This window comes from Puma concolor, chromosome B2 (assembly GCF_028749965.1).
Source record: "Puma concolor isolate L17-30 chromosome B2, mPumCon1.1.hap2, whole genome shotgun sequence".
Classification (NCBI taxonomy): Eukaryota; Metazoa; Chordata; class Mammalia; order Carnivora; family Felidae; genus Puma; species Puma concolor.
Genome location: NC_141671.1, coordinates 43,136,282 through 43,155,780, shown reverse-complemented (window position 1 = coordinate 43,155,780; position 19,499 = coordinate 43,136,282). Strand labels below are relative to the sequence as shown.

The 19,499-nt window shown below is 54.0% G+C and overlaps 1 protein-coding gene across 4 annotated transcripts; it reads left to right on the top strand.

Annotated features, from left to right (window-relative positions):
* The first annotated feature begins 84 nt into the window (after window positions 1-84).
* DRC5 (dynein regulatory complex subunit 5) lies at window positions 85-19,468 on the top strand. Of its 4 annotated transcripts, XM_086706983.1 has the most exons (6): window positions 85-1,507; window positions 11,334-11,706; window positions 12,679-13,247; window positions 16,325-16,513; window positions 16,715-16,774; window positions 18,663-19,468. In XM_086706983.1, the coding sequence occupies exons 2-6, from the start codon at window positions 11,421-11,423 to the stop codon at window positions 18,870-18,872; spliced, it is 1,314 nt and encodes a 437-aa protein (XP_086563109.1). In that variant the 5' UTR covers window positions 85-1,507; window positions 11,334-11,420; the 3' UTR covers window positions 18,873-19,468. The 4 variants fall into 4 exon arrangements, with proteins under 4 accessions (XP_086563109.1, XP_086563107.1, XP_086563106.1 ...); XM_086706981.1 differs by having other exon boundaries at window positions 85-1,502; window positions 16,325-16,774; XM_086706980.1 differs by having other exon boundaries at window positions 16,325-16,774.
* Window positions 19,469-19,499: the final 31 nt, after the last annotated feature.

Sequence of the window (19,499 nt, the reverse complement as noted above, 5' to 3'; positions counted from 1 at the left end):
CTGCTGAGAATGTGGTGAGAGCGAAAGGGACAACTTCCTGCACTTGCGGAGCTTCTGTCTAGTAGCGAGATATGCGATAAAGAGAAGGAAGAGGATGTAAGGCAGTGATGAGGTCTGCAGAGAAAGAGGGACAGGGATCAGGAGGGTGGGGGTGACTGCTGTTTCCCCCGGAGGTGGCATCTGAGGGGAGGGTATGAGCCACGAGGGTCTCTGAGGGAAGAGCGCTCCAGGCTGAGGACTTCAGCCAGTTCAGGGGCACTGAGGGGGAGCTGAGCAGACACCATGAGCTGGGAGAGTGGCAGGTGATGGGGTCTGTAGAGAGCAGGGGCCAGAGCACCTGCCCCTGAGCCTGAGCTGAAGCTGAGAACCGGCCGCTCAGAGCAGGAGGAAGCCCTGCTTCCCTAACGGAATGAATCCACTCAGGGCCAAGCCAGAGTTCTACCTCTGTTCCCAAATCTCTGCTGCTGGATGAAGGAAAGGACCTCAGGGGGCCCATCTTCAAGTCAAAGGCTCCCTGGTGACTGAGTTCTAGGGCCATTTAGTTAAAATTATTAGCGCAGAGCGCTGCTTCCTGCATGATCTCTCATTCTAATTGCGGCCCTGGTGAGAGGGCTTGCAAAGGACCGGTTCCTGCCCAGGATTCCGGGATTCCGCTGAGCTCTGACCGCTTTCAGCACTGCGGAGTGGCAAAGCTTTACCTCCGCATCTCGTAGCCACCCTTCGGCGGTGCTCACTGAAGGCCCGGCTGTCTACGCGTGCACATCAGGGTGAGGGAGTCATGGCACGGTTTTATGATGGATTAACTGAGCTTCTAAGATGTTAACTTACCCATGGTAACACACTAGGAATCGTGACACCTGAAAGTCAAAGCTAAGCCACCTCCGTGTGAAACTTCCCACCATCCTGGTTGCCTTTCCCCTCCTGAAGGAGTTTTTCTTACTAGCCAGTCCCCTGAAGTTGGTCATTCCTGCCCATCAGAAGCACCACATCCTGTCACCCAGGGCTGGGGGGGCGGGGTGGCGATATAAAGTTTAGGACTGCGTGAAGGAGCGCTGTGGAGACCTGGAACCTTACTGTCTGGTGCCCTCCAGTAACCCCTGCTGGCGCCCTTCCACCTCCACATCTTCCAGGAGAGACTGCTGATGCGTTTCCTGAACTGTCTTTCCACTCGCCACCCCGCGCCCCTATTTTCACACAAAAGGTACCAAGAAGGAACAGCACTACGGTTCAGGAGCCCTGCCCCGGCCCCCACGCCTCATCTTACCCCCAAGAAAAGCCCACCTATTCCTAAACATGTCCCCCAGATGCACAGAGCACGCCCCACTGTCAGAGCGCCCACTACCCACTGTGCACCGCCGAGACTCGGCGCGCGGGCGGGTGTTCTCGCGCACATGCGCACCAGCCCTCGTGCCCGCCCCCTGGCGACGCGGGGCGTCCCTAACGACCGGAGCCGGCCGCGCGGGGGGCCTGCAGGGAAGCGAGCACCCGGGCACCGAGAGTGGGTGAGGTGAGCCCCAGAAGAGAGGACGCTCAACCCCGGGTCTCCCTTATGGGGCTGAACTCTCAAGCCAACCCCCACTCCCACCCAGCTGAGGTTGGCTTGACTCCGGGCGGGTCTGTACCCACAGGAAGCTCCCCACCCATTTGAAGCCTGACGCTTGCCTTCTCCGCTACAGTCACGGTCTGCGAGTAAGGGGGTGCGGGGGTGGGGGTGGGGCACCGCGAGAAGGAGGAAGGGGAAAGTGGGGCATCGGGCAGGCGGTGGAGGAGAGCAGTCCTGAGCTCCAGGCCGCAGTCGTCTCAGAAAGGTTGACCCCCATCCCAGCTCCTGCTGATTGCAGTCCCTCCTGCAGGTCCAGAAACTTCGGCACCTCCCTCCCTCCCTCCCACAGCATGGTTGGTTTCCCTTGGTTACCAAGGAGCTACCAGGGCCTCTGCACCCCATGCAGGTTGGGGGAGGGACTCGCTGGCCTTTGGAGCTAAGCTTCCCTGCTGGGGTGTCTGAGCCCCAGGCAGGAGTGAGGGGTGGGGAGCGAATACTCTGGACTCCTTTTTAAGACCACAGACCAAGTGGTCAGGAGTTGGGAGGAGGGCCAGGCCCGGGGATATGAACAGTGTGCTGTCTCACTGGGGCCAACATCAAGCATGCTGGGCTGGGCTCTGTCAGAGAGACTGTTGTCCCTCTTTCGTGGTTTCACAGACTGGGAATTCCCAAGTAGGAAGTTGGGAGTGATCAAACAGGGGGACAAAAGACATCAGGGGGAGTAAGACAAAGGGCCCATTCAGGGCCTGAGGATAGGTGCCAGGGGAGGGTTCTCCCTGGGGATCCTAAGGTGAAGGAGAAGCTAGCCAAGAAGGTAGAAGCAAGGTGGGGGAGGCGGCTGGAGGGGGCGGGGTGTAGCCCATCAGGCCAAGCCAGCCCAGAGGGTTGTGTCCCTGGGCATAGAGGTGCTTGGCGCCTCAGTCAAGAGGAAAGTAGTGAGAACAAGGACCGGGGATGTGATAAGCAGGAAGGGGTGAGAGCTCCCCCCCAACCTCTTCAACTTTCCCATTTGGGCAACGGGAAGAAGCCTCTGCCCACGGTGATTATATTTAACTGGGGACTTGAGAAGAATGGAGAAGGTCTGGGACCTCTGAGGAGGAAACATGCCGGAGGCTCAGACTCTGAATCCTACCTAGGTCTGTGACAAGGGCCCTGCACGAGCCATGGGGCAGGAGAGCAGAGCTCCGCAGGATCTTCTGGGGTCCCCAGAAGGCCTCGTGCTGAAGGCCACAGGCGATGGCCCAGGTCTGTGGAAGGGCCCCGTGTCTGGCAGTGATTTAGGAGGTGAGGGAGCCTGGGCTGTTTAGGCCAGCATCCAAAGGGTGACCCCAGGCTTCACACTGGTGACATGACAAGAGATCATGAGCTGGAGAAAGCGGGAGGCCCGCTGGAAAAGCGCTGTGAACAACCGAGTCTGGGCAACTTAGGAAGGAACCTAAGTCCTTAGGAAGGACCATTGTTGGTCTGTGCTTTTGTGCCTGGAAGTGACAGACAGCTTTGGATGGAGAGCAGCTCAAACCTTAGCGTCTCCACTTACTAGCTGCGTGACGCTTTGCAGGTTACTTACACTTTCCAAGCCTGTGTCCTCATTTGTGCAAGGAGATAATAGTGTCGTAATAACAATAATAATCCTCAATAGTAAATTTGAAGATTTGCTTTTTATTTTCATTTATTTTGAGAGAGAGAGAGCATGAGCAAGGGAGGGGCAGAGAGAGAGGGAGAGAGAGATAATCGGGGCTGCACTGTCAGCACAGAGCCCGACGTGGGGCTCTGTCTCACGAACCGTGAGATCATGACCTGAGCCTAAACCAAAAGTCGAACATTTAACCAACTGAACCACCCAGGTGCCCCTAAATTTAAAGACCTAATAAACATATGTAGGCAAGGCATGTAACATCTTCATCACAATATCTAACACATATTTTGAATGCTGGCTCTGGGCCCAGCATGACATGAAATGTCTCACCCACATCAGCTCCTTTAATCTTCTGGATAATCCTGGGAAGTGGATCCCATTAATTACCATCCCCATTTTACAGATAAAGAAATAGGGGGCTTAGTGGGGTGAAATGACTTGCCCAAGGTCTCACAGATGCCGGGGGGCAGAGTGGAGATTGGCCCTAAGGTAACGTAATGCCCGAGTCCTTAGCCAGCTGCTTCCTGCTGGGAGAGCTTTGAGAGGCCCAAACTCAATAAATCATAGCTGTGTGTAGGCAAGGATATAGTTCCCAGAACATTGACCACCAGGCGCAAGCCATCAAAAATGAGGATAAGCTGGCCAAGCTGGAGCATGTTGTCCCTTTATGTTGCTTGTGCTTGGGCGCATAGAGGGTGGACCCTAACACCTAACCCTCTGATTCTGGCCTGAGTGGGATTTCAGGACCCTGGACCCTGATAGTAAGGACACAGGGTGGGGACGTGGTTGGAAGAGGATTGGCCTTTCTGCAGGGACTGTGGTTCTGTGTTGGGTTAGGGTGATGCTGGCAAAACAGCCCAACAGGCCTGTAAGACAGGTGCCAGGAGATGAAAGGTCACTGGACATGTTCCCACTATCCCCAGTCGAGCATAAGGTGTGCCTTAGATAGGGACACCAGGTGGTGGCACAAGAGGTGATCACCCCCTCGCCCCAACCTTCTCTCTGGAATGTCAGAAAAGATTCTTGCCCCGGAGAAGGATCAGACTCTTAAACCTGCTTCCAGTCTTCAAACTCTGGGATTCTCTGTTTGCCCCGAAGGTTCCCGAGGGGGACAAAGCTCCAGAAAGGAAAGTGACTGCCACTTCTGGGGCTGCCCTTCTTGGGCTCTTGGGAGCTGTCAGGATACCCCTGGGCCCCTAGCTAATGGGTGTCTATCCACCCCCCGGGCTTCCAGGAAAGATACCCGCTGCAGACTGGTGATGCCTAGGCCAGACTAAGGTCACCCAGTGAGGTAGGTAGACTTGCCTCAGGTCCCCTGACTTACTCTCCTGTGGGCCCCTCCCCACCTTCCCCCCACTCAGTGGTGTGCCCTCCTTGCCCACCTTCCTAACTTGGCATTTTGGATCTGAAACTCGTTCACACTGAGATGTGGGGGATTGATAAGTAGGTCAAGTTGCTGATGCCTGGAGAGATGAGAGGTGAGGCTGGAGGCCAGGGGTGGTCAGGATAGGAAGAGGCCCCAGGAGTTAGATGCCGAGCCCTGTGTATAATAAACCCGGGGCCTCTGGCCCTGATTCTCAGACACCCCATCGAACCATTTCATCTCCTGATTTAGGATTTCTTTCCATTTCATTCACCAAATTGTGAGCCGACCCAAATGGTTGGGACCCTTTGGTCACAAAGGGGCAGAAACCGAACTCAGCTTTAGCAAAAGGGACCTGTTAGAAAGGCTGCCAAAGAGGTCTCGGAACCAGAGGAAGTGCAGTTCTGGGGGCCTCGGGGTCTCAGACTGGGGACTGAAGGTACCGGGTGCTCTGTCCACCTCTCATTCCTGCTGGTCTCTCCCAGGCTTCATCCCCTCCTGCAGCAGGCAGGTTTCCACGCGAAGGCGAATAGCCTCCAGCAGCGGGGGATCAGTAGCCTTCAAGGACATGCGTCCTTGGTCTACCTCCGCTGCTCCAACAAATCCCAAGAAGGACTCTGATTGGCTTGCATCAGGTGGCCACCCCTGAGCCAATCACCCTGGCCAATATGGGGCACTCCTATTGGCCAGGATCTGTTCTCAGAAGGGGGTGGGGCAGCTCAGAACACCAGCTACCTCCTGTAGAGCAGACCCACCACGGGCCAGGGATTAGGGAGAAAAAGGAGTCCAGAACAGTCCCTGCACCTCAAGGAGCTCACAGTCTAGCGTGGGTGTGGGGAGAGGGTGATCAATCAGGCCACTGAAGTGACACCAGCACAAGGTCTGTTAGAGGGAGAGGGTACTTGGGGGGTGGGGACCAGAAAGGATGGAAGGCTTCAGAAAGGAAGTGGTAGGGAAACTCAGGCTCGAAAGATCAAGGACACTCCGTTCCCCAGGCTGAGACAGTGGGAAAGGCGTTCCAGGCAGAGAGAGAACCGCTGGAGCAAAGGCTGGGCAGCGTGAACTAGCCTGCAGAGCTCCAGATGCAAAGCGAGCTTATTTCCAACAACATATCTGGTCACGGAGGGCCTTCTCCACTGAGCTGAGGAAGCCGGGCTGTGGCCAGTGGGCAGTGGCCAGCGAGTGGCGGTGGCAGCTGTGGGAAGGCTAGTGGTGAGGACCGCGCTGGCTGCCATCCCCAGGTGCTGGGCAGTTACCACCGGGATCCAGGCTGGCAGGGAGGCCCCGAGCTAAAGCAACAGCATTCAGGGAGGGGAGGGCCGCAGGGGTGGGAGGTAGAACTGGAGGGCGCCAACAGTAACCAGACATGGAGGGGCGGTGCCCCTGGCCAGGCAGGGAGCCAGGGGAAGGAGAGGCTTGGGGGAGGCTCTGAGTTCTCTGGGTGCAGACTCAGTTGGAGGGAGGTGAGAGGCAGCTGGTAGGCCTGAGTCTGGAACTCAGAGGAAAGGTAAGAGTTGCAACCATCTATAGGAGCCATGCAGGGTCGCAGGGAGGTGGGTAAGAGTGAGGGGAGTCTGCAATGGAGACCTCGAGAATGATCGGAGAGGCGGGAGGGGAGCCGAGAGAGTGGCGGCCTCACAGTGGGGGAGAAGGGCAGGCAGGGGTCAGGTGTACCGCCTGCCAGGGAGGATCCCTGCTTTCTATCATCTTTTTTTTTTTTTTTAAGTTTGTATCTAAATTCCAATTCGCTAATATAGGATGGTTACCAGAGGGGAGGTGGATGGTTTACACAGGCGATGGGGAGCCAGGCGTGCACTGGCTGTGATGAGCACAGGGTGTGGTATGGAAGTGTCCCATCGCCACAGCGGGTACCTGAAGCTAATATTACACTGTGTGTTAATTAACCGGAATTGAAACGAAAACTTCTTCAACAAGAAAAGGGGCGCCTGGGTGGCTCAGTGAGTAGAGCATCTGACTCTTACTTTGGCTCAGGTCATGATCCCAGGGTCGTAGGATTGAGCCTCATGCTAAGCATGGAGCTCAAGATTCTCTCTCTCCCTCTCTCTCTCTCTCTCTCTGTCTCTCTCTCTCTCTCTCTCCCTCTCCCTCTGCCCCTCTCCCCCGCTTGTGCACTTCCTCTCTCTAAAAAAAAAAAAGAAGAATCCTCTGTGTCTAGTCATCATTTGCTTCCCCCAAATATTTTTGTAATATCTACTTTTTCAAAAATCAATTAAGTGAATACAATCAACTCCTACCTTATTGTATGAGGTTAATGGCTTCAACATTTGCCTTACAAATGACACCAGCCCTGGTGGTTTGGAGGTTTCTATGAAACATCACAGGACAAAAGGGGGTCTTTTTGATACCAGCCCTGTACCTGGGGCACATGGAAGGATGCTTTGCCTCTTCCTTCTGTGTCGCGGCCGGCGTGACAAACACCGGGGTCAGGGTCCTGAGGGTAGGGGAATGCAAGAAAAAAAGAGAGAAGAGAAAGTTTGGGAACAGGAGGGTCCCCTGGGCTGATGGCCCAAGTGACGACTTTATTGTTGCTGTACACAATCTTTTATAACCAGACTCTTATGGGTTAGGTCATTCTAAGAATAAACAGGTTTCACATAATCGCTGCCCACCAAAACATTTAGTTCTGTGTTTCTTGTGCATTTTCTAGATGGGTCACAAGACCTTGTTGATAAGATTGCTAGCAAAACACAATTCCCATGTTTGTTTCTATCTGACTCGGGGTAGAAAAAGGGAGGTCGCGAGGGGCGCCTGGGTGGCGCAGTCGGTTAAGCGTCCGACTTCAGCCAGGTCACGATCTCGCAGTCCGGGAGTTCGAGCCCCGTGTCGGGCTCTGGGCTGATGGCTCGGAGCCTGGAGCCTGTTTCCGATTCTGTGTCTCCCTCTCTCTCTGCCCCTCCCCGTTCATGCTCTGTCTCTCTCTGTCCCAAAAAATAAATAAATGTTGAAAAAAAAAATGCATTGGGGGGCGCCTGGGGGGCGCAGTCGGTTAAGCGTCCGACTTCAGCCAGGTCACGATCTCGCGGTCCGTGAGTTCGAGCCCCGCGTCGGGCTCTGGGCTGATGGCTCGGAGCCTGGAGCCTGTTTCCGATTCTGTGTCTCCCTCTCTCTCTGCCCCTCCCCCGTTCATGCTCTGTCTCTCTCTGTCCCAAAAATAAATTAACATTGAAAAAAAAAATTAAAAAAAAAAAAAGATTTAAAAAAAGGGAGGTAGCATTACTGCCAACACCTGCAGACCACAGGCTTCAGGAATTAACTCTCTCAGCCTTGACAAGGCTTTCGTATGCCCTTGAAAGTGGGGGAATGGGAGGGGGAACCACCGGGTTGGCTTGAGTCAACGGGGAACGTTGCTCGACCCGGTCTCAGCCTGGCACCAGGGCCTGGCCCCCCACACTTCTGAAGAGGTGGCTCAGGGCGCTGGAACCCACCCTGGGGTGGGTCCTGCAGTGTCATGCCCAGAGGTGGCTGCAGGCTCCAAACAGCAGCAAGAAAGATGAGGACCAGACTCAGGAAGAAATGTCAGGGCCTCAGACAGTGAGGCACCAGGCAGTGAAACCAGCGCCAGCCTGGCCCCAGGTGGGGTTTCCCCACATGTGGCCTCCCAGGAGGAAGGAGAGGGAACAGCCTACCTGGGTGGTGAGACCGGCAGTGTTGTGAGAAATACCTAGAGAGTCGGCTCCGGGGCAACACCGGCCAGAAACCCGGGCTCCCCCTGCCCAGCTGGATCCTGCTTTCTTGGGCCTGACCCGCAGGGTGTCTTGGGATTGCATCTGGGACCAAAGGGAATACGGAATGTTTTAGGCCAGAACTCCGGAGGGAACTTTTGGAGGGAGCCCCAGGAGCCCAGACGTGGAGCTGACAGGAGCAGGGCTGGCCTGTTGTCTCTTTTCTCCTTGTCTGCCAGGCCCCTCCATCCTTTCCAGCCCCAAACACCACCACTGCCACCTTGCCCTCCGCCTCTCCCCTGGAGATAGGGAAGGACCTTATCCAAGGATACCATCTCAGGTCGGCGCTCGAGAGGCAGGGTTCCCCTGTGTCCCCTGCCTAAGACCCTCCCCCTCCGTAGTGTCTTCATCCTCCACACGCCAACCCCCCCAAGTACTCTTTTCAAATATTATCTCAGAGGAATCTCCACAACCACCTGCATAAGGAAAATATCATTATCCTGTTTTACAGATAAGGAAACGGAAACTCAGGTTAAGTATGTTGGCCAAGGTCACACAGCAAGTCACTGGCAAAGCCAGAAATGCAAAGGCATCTGGCACCTCTAAGCAGCATCCCCTCCCAGCCACACCCTCTGAGGGGCTATTAGTCAAATGCACCAGCTGGTTATTCCGCAGATCTGGACACAATCTGTTTGTGAACTTGCATTTGATTTGCATAAGGATTTCACAAATACAAAGATACCTTTCCTATGCTGCCCCTTGCCTCCTTCTCTGTCTCTGTCTCTCTCTGTCTTTCTCTCTCTCTCTCTCTCTCTCTCTCTCTCTCTCTCTCTCTCTCTCTCACACACACACAGCCAGGCTCTTCCTCCTCCTTGAGATGCCTGGTGGACTGGGGAGTACCATCTGGTCCCCTCCATCTGTCAAGGACACCTTTGCTGGTTCAGAGTGTTCCTTCCCACTGGCCACGACACAGTACTCCCGAGTCAGGGAGCAAATCTGAAGGGAAACAGCCCTGAGGAGGAGCTAGGTGCGAGCAGCCCCATTTCCGCCTGCAGTCTCAGGGCGAGGCCACCTGCAGCAAGGAGGCAGGAATGGACAAACGCGGAGGAGGGTCCCCAGCCCCAGATCCATCCTCTGTCTTCTGTCTTCAGCCCCAGATTTAGCTGCCTTTTCGCCTCCCACGCCTTCCCCGCTGCCGTCTGGAAAGCCGGGAGGCTGGGAGAACTAGGAAGACTGGATCAGGAGGTTGGGGGTGGGGTGTGGAGCCAGAGTCCTCGCAGAAGAAGCAGGGAAGGTTCTGGCACCCTGGACAGAGCACGGGTCTGGTTCCCCCTTCCTTCCTCTCAGCCTACGCTGTCCAAGACAGTAGCCAGTAGCCACGTGTGGCTCTTGAGCCATCAGATTTTGAAGGCTTAGTATGAAAAACACGTATATAAAATATCTCATTAATAATTGTCATATTGATTACATATTCAGTGATAATATTTCGGACATATTGGGTTAAACATAAAATTAATTTCACCCATTTCTCTTTTTTTTTTTTTTACAAGTTTATTTATTTATTTTTGAGAGAGAGAGAGAGAGAACAGAGAGGGGCAGAGAGACAGGGAGAGTGAGAACCCCAAGCAGGCTCTGCACTGCCAGAATGAAGCCTGACTCCAGGCTCGAACTCATGACCGTGAGATCATGACCTGAGCGGAAATCGAGAGTCAGATGCTTAACCGACTGAGCCACCCAGGTGCCGCTCTTTACTTGTTTAACGAGGATGCTAGAAAATTGCAAATAGTGTACGTGACTTGAATTTTGACCTGCGTTATATTTCTATCTGCCGGTACTGTTCCCAACCCCATCCCCCTGATCAGGCAGTTGCTTTTCTGTGAAATACTTAACCCCAGGAGCTGTGGGGTTTTTTTTCAATTTTTTTCTTAACGTTTATTTATTTTTGAGAGACAGAGACAGAGAACGAGCAGGGGAGGAACAGAGAGAAAGGGAGACACAGAATCTGAAGCAGGCTCCAGGCTCTGAGCTGTCAGCACAAAGCCTGACACGGGGCTCGAACCCACGCACCGTGAGATCATGACCTAAGCCGAAGTCAGTTGCTTAACTGACTGAGCCACCCAGGTGCCCCGGAGCTGTTTTGAACTAAATGGCTCTTTATTATACCTTGGTCTTTTGGCAATACACACCCCCACCCCTCACCCTCAGACGGACAGTACAATGTAGGGTTAAGAGTATGAACTTGAGGGGTGCTCGGTTGGCTCCATTGGTAGAACATGCAACTCTTGATCTCGGGGTTATGAGTTTGAGCCCCACGTTGGGTGTAGAGATTACTTAAAATAAAATCTTAGGGGGAAAAAAAGGGTATGGGGGCCCCTGGGTGGCTCAGTCAGTTGAGCTTCTGACTTTGGTTCAGGTCATGATTTCATGGTTTGTGAGTTCAAGCCCCACATCAGGCTTGCTGCTCTCAGTGCAGAGCCCTCTTCAGATCCTCTGTCTCCCTCTCTCTGCACAACCCCCCCCCCCCCGGCTTGCACTCTCTCAAAAAATAAATTAAAACAAAATTTTTTTAAGTATGAACTTGATAGACTGAGTTGAAATCCACCCTTGTTATTTATAAGCTGTGCGACATGGGGCAAGTCAAGGAACCTCTCTGTTTCAGGTTCACAGCAGAAAACACAGGAAAAATATGAATGCCTATCCCCAAAAGGCTTTTGTGAGGATCAAATGAGTTAAGATGCCTAAAGAACTTTTTTAAAAAAGTGTCCAACATATATCAATTGCTTACAATTGTTGTGTAGGTATTATTATCCACAATGAGGGCTTGCTCCTTGCTGCAGACAGGATACTATGCCTCTTTGGATGCATTAATTTATTCACTTCTCCCCCTCCTCTTCCCGGTGACTGTTATCCTCACTTCATAGAGGAGCCACGTGAGACTATAAGAGATTCAGTCACTCGCCCAGAGCCACATAGCTAGTCGGCGGGATTTGCACCTGGTTCTGCTCTACTCCAGAGATGGACCCTTAAGAACCACTCTGTGCTGCCCTCTTGCGAAATGCCCACCGAGGTCCTCCAGAGTTAACACCTCTACCCCTCCCCTCCCTCCAGGTTCCCATGGGCATCGAGGGCCTGCCGGTCTGAGAGCCTCCCCATCACAAGGCCATCACCAAGGGGCCACCTGCGCCCACGCTGCCAATGCAGAGCATGCAGGCAACTCTAGGCACACCGACCTCGTCGGCCCTCAGCCGGTTCTCCACCTCCACCCAGGACAAGTCCTCCACTGCAGGTCAGACCTCCAGCACAGGCCCACAGCCCTCAAGGCCCTCCATCATCCCACCCCCTGGCAAGTCCAAGGGCTGGAGTACTGGGGCCAGTGGAGGTCGCATGCGCAGGATCATCGCTGAGGATCCTGAGTGGTCGCTGGCCATCGTGCCCCTCCTCACAGAGCTCTGCATTCAGCACATTGTCGAGAACTTCCAGAGTGAGTCTGTCCCTGCAGTTGGGCGGGGAGGGAAAGGCTCCGAGCGGGGAGGGGTGGGTGGGGACCTCCTGGAGGCGAGGCCTGAGCGACTGGGGCCTGGGGCAGCCCCTGCCCTCCCACACCGTGTCCTCATCCCCCACTCAACACTGCCCTTCCTTCCCAGGGCCAGAGCGACCAGATTCCCACCCGCACCGTGCCCTCCGTGTCTATGCCGTCCCCTCACCTTTCCCACTCTCTCCAGCAAAACCCAGCCCGAACCATATCTACTGAACTCCTCCTCCAGAAAGCCCTCCCTGGTTGACTATCCTCCACACTCTCCTTCCACAGCGTGTATAGGTTCTTAGTTTGTTCTGTACTCGATGCTCTGTAAATGTTCATCCTTTTTAAAGATGAGTTGCCAGCCTCCCCTACTGGATGGGGAGCCCTCCGAGGACAGGGCCGTCATTCTATCTACAGCACCTATCGCCACCCGACCTACAATATTTTCGCTGGACTCTTTTACTGTCTGCCTCCTCTCCTAAGAGGGAGTGGCTTCCTCTGTTCTGTTCACTCTTGTATCCTCAGCACTTAGAACAGCGTCTGGTGCACAAGACATGCTCAAAAAGTTTTTTGTTTTGAAATGAACGAATCAAATCATTTTGGAGTCTCTGAACTCAGGATTATCTCCTCCGTCAGACTAGGTGATCACTGAGGGCCAGTCCTGAGATTCTGGCTCAGACTAGGGGCTCCCAGAAACCAGATACTAAGACATCCAGGCTCAGGCAGGGAACACCCCAAAGTCAAGGGCTGTGTCTCCTCCCTCAGACTGGGCATCCCTGACAGTAAAGGCTGTCTCCCTTCTCAGACTGGGGCTCCCCGAGGGCCGGGGAGGGTCTTCCGTTTCTTCAGGGCCCCCAGGTAGGCCCAGCCCCAGGGCACCGTGCGGTGGCGTCCCCCACGCGGTGACTCCTGCTTTCCTTCCTGTCCCCAAAGACAACCCTATCCTGCAGCAGCTGCTTCCGGAGCACAAGCAGAAGGTCCTGGACCACTTGTCACCCGACCTGCCGCTGGCTGTGACCGCCAACCTGATCGACGACGAGAGCTACTGGCGCCGCTGCTGCACGCAGCACTGGCCCGTGTGCCACGTGGCCAAGCACGGCGGCAGCTGGAAGCGCATGTTCTTCGAGCGGCACCTGGAGAACCTGCTAAAGCACTTCATCCCCAGCACCACGGACCCCGCGCTGATCCTCGACCTGCTGCCGCTCTGCAGGAACTATGTGCGCAGGCTCCGTGTGGATCAGTTCCTTCCGCCCATGAAGCTCCCGCCCCGACCCCGGAGCGGGGAACTGTCCAACTCCGGCAGCGAGGCAGAGGTGGAGGAGCCCGCCCCTGACCACTACCAACTGGGAGACCTGGTGGCCGGCCTGAGCCATCTGGAGGAGCTGGACCTGGTGTACGGGGTCAAGGACTGCGGCATGAACTTCGAGTGGAACCTCTTCCTCTTCACCTATCGCGACTGCCACTCCCTGGCGGCCACCATCAAGGCATGCCACACCCTCAAGGTACCTCCGGGCCTTCCCCCACCTCCCATTCTCTGCGCCTCTTGGATTCCCTCTCCTCTCCCCGTGTTCCTCCTCCTCCCCCATCGCCATCTTCCCCCTCCCATTTCCTTCTCATTCGCCGACCAAGTGTCCTTTTATGCACCGGCACCAAGCTGCGTTCTGCGGATGCAGAGATGAGCAAGGCACAGTCCTCCCAGCTCACTGGCCATTTATTCATCCGGGGAACAGCTGCACCCCAGGCCCTGTCCTAGGTGCTAAAGATTCGACAGTGAGCAAAATTATGCGTTTGTGCCCTCAAACAGTCTGGTGGGATTAAAGGGCTCTAATCAGCAATCACGTAAACATACAATTACAACCAGGAGAGGATCGCTAGGTTTAGCAAATAAAAATACAGGACACCTAGTTAAATTTGAAATTCAAATACACAACGAATAATTTTTTAGTAAAGTAGGTCCCAAATATTCTGGTTGCAAGAGGGAAAGCCTGCCAAAAAGTCAGAGAAAGAGGGAAAGGGGGACGTGGCCTTGAGTCGCAGAGACAAGGGAGGGGGTGTGTGTCAAGAAAAGGGGCAGGCAGCAATGGGGGGCGGGGATGACGATGAGGACCAGATTTAGCAAACTCGGAGGTCACAGAGCTGGAACTGTCAGTGGAGTGCTAGGAACAGGGGCCAGATCGGAGTGACTTACAGAGAGAGTGGGAAGTGAGGAAACCGGATGGCTGTGATCAGCTTTTTCAAGAACTTGGCTGTGAAGGGGGTGAAGGGGAAATTGGTAATAGATGAAAGGTTTGAGTTTTCCTAAAAAGAAACTTGCTTGCATTTAAAACCAATGTGTGTGTGTGGGGGGGGGGGGGGCGCCTGGGTGGCTCAGTCGGTTGGGCGTCTGACTTCAGCTCAGGTCATGATCTCACACTCCGTGAGTTCAAGTCCCACCCACATCGGGCTCTGTGCTGACAGCTCAGAGCCTGGAGCCTGCTTCGGATTCTGCATCTTCCTCTCTCTCTGCCCCTCCCCTGCGCTCTCTCTCTCTCTCTCAAAAATAATGAATAAACATTTTTTAAAAATTAAAAAACAGGGGCGCCTGGGTGGCACAGTCGGTTAAGCGTCCGACTTCAGCCAGGTCACGATCTCGCGGTCCGTGAGTTCGAGCCCCGCGTCAGGCTCTGGGCTGATGGCTCAGAGCCTGGAGCCTGTTTCCGATTCTGTGTCTCCCTCTCTCTCTGCCCCTCCCCCGTTCATGCTCTGTCTCTCTCTGTCCCAAAAATAAATAAACGTTGAAAAAAAAAATTTAAAAAAATAAATAAATAAAAAAAAATAAAAATTAAAAAACAAAAAATTTCTAAAATAAAATAAAATAAAATAAAATAAAATAAAATGAAACCAATGTGGGGGCACCTGGGTGGCTCAGTCCGTTAAGTGTCTGACTGTTGATTTCAGCTTAGGTCATGATCTCACCATTTGTGAGATCGAGCCCCGCATCGGCTTCTGTGCTGAGCGTGGAGCCTAGTGGAGACTCTCTCTCTCTCTCTCTCTCTCTCTCTCTCTCTCTCTTTCTGCCCCTCCCCAACTCGTTGTCTCAAAATAAATAAATAAATAAATAAATAAATAAATAAATAAATAACTCCAACGTAAATCTCCATCCAATAGCAAGAAAGCAGTTGAGAAAGCCACAGGTTCATTGACCAAGGAAGGTTCCTGAGAAGGCAAGACGAGTGGAGTCGAGGACCGAGTGGGACGGTTGGCTCTGGGCAGAGGAGAGAGTGGATATGGTGGGTAGCAGTGGATTTGTGTTTGGTATTAGGAAAGCGATGGGTTCCCATTCAATGGCTGGGGAGGCAGGGGGAGACTTACCTGTAGAGTGGCCCCCTGAAGGGTGAGGAGGCTGGAGAAGGTTGACATCGTTTTTACAGAGTACGAGAGAGTGTGTTGTCCGGAGAAACAGGGCTGAATTGGCACACGGCACGGAGGGTCGACTGGTGGCTCCAGCGCTACGAATCAGTCCTGTCATGTGACATTTCCACCCTGGCAGCTGCTCGGGCACAGGTACACAGAAACTAGAGAGTGGGGTTGCTCCACGGTTGGAGCTTTGCCAGATAGGTGCAAGGAAGTGACGAGAGGGACGAGAGGCTCTAAGCTGGCTGAGAGGGATGTAGGGAATGCTGAGGACTGAAGGATGGGGAGAGCGTGAAGAGGCCTCAAGGAAGAGGGAGGGGCGGGAGGGACTGGTGAGAAGGGAGGGGTTAGGGCCCCCATCTCCAGAATTCCTCATGCTAGTCCAACCTCTTTCTTTCATCTTTTCCTTCCATTCCCCCATTTCCCGTCTCTCACCCCGGTTCTTACCCTGGCACCTCCTTCCAAGAGTTCCTCTCCTTGCCATGGTAGATCTTAGCCAGCTGAAGCGGGCACGGCGAGGGGCTGGGACATCAAACAGACCTGGATTCAAACCTGCCTCTGGGGCTTGATCACTGCGTGGTTCTGGGCAAATGACGCATCCACCCTAAGCTATCATTTTTTTTTTTTTAACTATTTTTTTAAATGTTTATTTTTGAGAGAGAGAGAGTGAGACACAGTGTGAGTGGGGGAGGGGCCGAGAGAGAGGGAGACACAGAATCCGAAGCAGGCTCAAGGCTCCGAGCTGTCAGCACAGAGCCCGACGCGGGGCTCGAACTCACGAACCATGAGCTCGTGACCTGAGCTGAAGTCGGACGCTTAATCAGCGGAGCCACCCAGGCGCCCCTTTCGTTTTCTATCTGTAACGTGGAAAGAACTCATGCTACCAGACTGGGATGCTGAGGGTTAGAGGTGATGGTCATGATATGCTCTACCAGCGTGCACAGCACATGGTGATTTCTCCATAAATGGTCGGCTTTTTTGCTACTGACTGCCACCCATTCTGCATTGCTCTGCCATGCGGGGGAGGCCTGCCCTGCCCAAGAGCCAGTCAGGGGGCCAACATCAGGTGGGCGGAACTTCAGCCCTCCCTGTGGCCCCCTCCTCTACCCACAGAAGGTAGGTAAGCAGGCAGGCAGGCAGATTATCCCTAACTGCCAGCGGCTGCGTGCCCTCTACCTGCCCACAGATCTTCAGGCTGACCCGGAGCAAGGTGGATGACGACAAGGCACGCGTCCTCATTCGCAGCCTCCTGGATCACCCGGCCCTCGAGGAGCTGGACCTGTCACACAACCTCGTTGGGGACCGGGGCGCGCGTGCCGCGGCCAAGCTGCTGAGCCACAGCCGTTTGCGAGTGCTTAACCTGGCCAACAACCAGGTGCGCGCGCTTGGTGCCCAGTCGCTGGCTCACGCCCTAGCACACAACACCAACCTCATTTCCCTCAACCTGCGCCTCAACTGCATTGAGGATGAGGGCGGCCAGGCGCTCGCGCACGCCTTGCAGACCAACAGGTGCCTCACAACACTGCACCTCGGGGGCAATGAGCTGTCTGAGCCCACCGCCACCCTCCTCTCCCAGGTGCTCGCTGTCAACACCACGCTCACCGGCATCAACCTGTCCTGCAACCACATCGGGCTGGTAAGCTGCACCTTCTGGGGCAGGCGGGGCCCAGGAGAGGCCCTGGGGCCTGGGGGGGGGGGGGGGGGCTGGGTGTGGCCTCCGACTGCCTGGGGATGCTTCCGGGATAGTTGCTAAGACCACAGACTTTCCTTGGTTCTAATCCCAGCTCTGCCATTCACTGGGCTAAATTACTTCACCTTTTGGGGCCTCCGTGTCCTCATCTGTAAAATCGGGATAATAATTGTATCTACGAAGTGTTGTTGCTGGGAGGAGTAAATGAGTTATCCTTGTAAAGCAGGTAACATTGCAAAGCCCTGGCTAGGACATCAGCATCGCTAGCTGTTACTATTACTCAGGGTTTTATCCTATGCTAGGCACTGATGTCCTTCGGTGTCCTTTTTTTTTTTTAATTTTCTTTAACGTTTATTTATTTTTGAGAGACGGAGTATGAGTGAGGGAGGGGCCGAGAGAGGGGGAGACACAGAATCCGAAGCAGGCTCCAGGCTCTGAGCTGTTAGCACTGAGCCTGACCCGGGGCTCGAACCCAAAAACCGTGAGATCATGACCTGGGTTGAAGTCGGACACTTAACCGACTGAGCCACCCAGGCGCCCCTATTCTGCCTCATTTTCTAAAAATGCGTCCGTAACCCATTAAATTGACTTTGCAACACACTACTGGGTCACAACCATAGAAGTCTTTCACATAAAAGACCTCTACCAAACCTCTCCAGAAAAGCCTTGTTCACACACGCACTGTTTCCAGATGGGGTGCTTTTGGCTACAAGTAATAGAAAGCTGAACCAGGAAATGGCTTAAACAAGAGGACTGTTGGGGGCGCCTGGGTGGCTCAGTCGGTTAAGCGTCTGGCTCTTGGTTTCAGCTCAGGTCATGATCTCATGGTTTGTGAGTTCAAGCCCAGCATCAGACTCTGGGCTGACAGTGTGGAGCCTGCTTGGGATACTCTCTCTCTCTCTCTCTCTCTCTCTCTCTCTCTCTCTCTCCCTCCCTCTCTGCCCCTCCCCTGCTTGCCCTCTCTCTCAAAATAAATAAATAAACTGAAAAACAAACAAACAAGAGGAACTTTATGTCCCATAATCAGAAGCCCCAGGGTAGGGGGTTCTGGAGTTGGTAAATTCAATGGCTTAGTGCCATTGTCTGCTCTGCCCATCCCGGCCACATGGCCATGTCCTGTCAGGTGCTTCTCTCATGGTCCCAGGATGGCTGCTGCACCTCACAAAGCATCATGCTCAGAGACAGAAAAAGGGAGAGCACCCCTCTTGTTCCTTTTTCAGAGCGAGAAGAACCTTCCAGAAGCCACTCCCTCCAAACTTCCTCCTCACATGTCATCAGCCAGATCTGTCTCACATACCCATGGCTGGACCAGAGGAGTGGAATTACCACCATTGCCACAGAGCGATGTTTTTCAAACCATTAGGGTTGAAAAATCAATTTACTATGTCTTGAGCACCATTTTTTCTTACGGCAGAGAATGGGATAGGGTAGGATAACCTAGGACCGAACACAGTAATGTGGTGCACAAATAGGTTAACCATTGTTTTGTGAAACTCTTATCCTAGTCACATCTTTTTTTGTTTTTTTAATTTTTTTTTTTTTAGTTTATTTATTTATTTTGAGAGAAAGAGAGCACAAGCAGGGGAGGGGCAGCAAGAGGGAGAGACAGAATCCCAAGCAGGCTCGGCACCATCAGCACAGAGCCTGATGCGGGGCTCGAACTCATGCACTGTGAGATCGTGACCTGGGCCGAGATCAAGAGTCGGACGCTTACCCGACTGCACCACCCAGGCACCACTCATCACATCTTTATATAGAGCGTGTAGGTGTGTGTGCGTGTGTGTGATCCTGGGTAGTAACATGAAATGACCCTTTCCCTGTACTCCTCTCTCAGGATGGCGGGAAGCAGCTCCTGGAAGGCATGTCAGACAACAGGACCCTCCTGGAGTTTGACTTGCGCCTGTCAGATGCAGCCCAGGAGAGCGAGTACCTCATTGGCCAGGCTCTCTGTGCCAACCGGGAAGCAGCCCGCCAGCGGGCCCCGAATCCCAGCTGCTTCCTGTCACCAATCACGGCCAAGGGCCCTGAGAACCCTGCAGGATAAGATGGGGGACAGGGCTGGGGCAGTGGCTGGAGCTGGGTCACTGCCTCGGTCCCATCCTTCATTTCATGCCTCTGTCGTGCCTGCTGTAGAGTGCCACACTGGTCTAGAGGGAGGAGAAAGGGGGAGAGCACGGATATCCTTAGGGTGAGTGATCGAGGGTCATTTGGATAAAGATGTGAGGAAGAGGAGGGGTCTGGGATAGGGGGAGCGAAGGGGTATGAAGTGGGACCCATCTCCTATACCCAGGGACAGGATATTACCAGACGCCCCAAAATGACCGACTTCTTCCAGAATTAGGGAAGGCAGAGAGGACTCTGAAGGCCTGTGCCAGCCCAGCCTGTCCCATGGAGGTCGCCCATCTCCCCGACCCTTCTCCCGACCATTTTCTTCTCTATTGAACAGATCCTTGACTTCTTGACCTTCAAACATGTCCAAGTGTGCACGTGCACAGTCTCTCTTTCTCTCTCTCTCTCACACACACACACACACACACATTATATGGTCTCTCTCCCCTGGCTACCACAGAGCTTTGCCTGGCTCTTCCACCCTCACCCCTGCAGATGCCACCTCCGTATTACTCGACCTGCCAAAGTGATCCCATTCTACAGGCCATGCCATCCACTAATA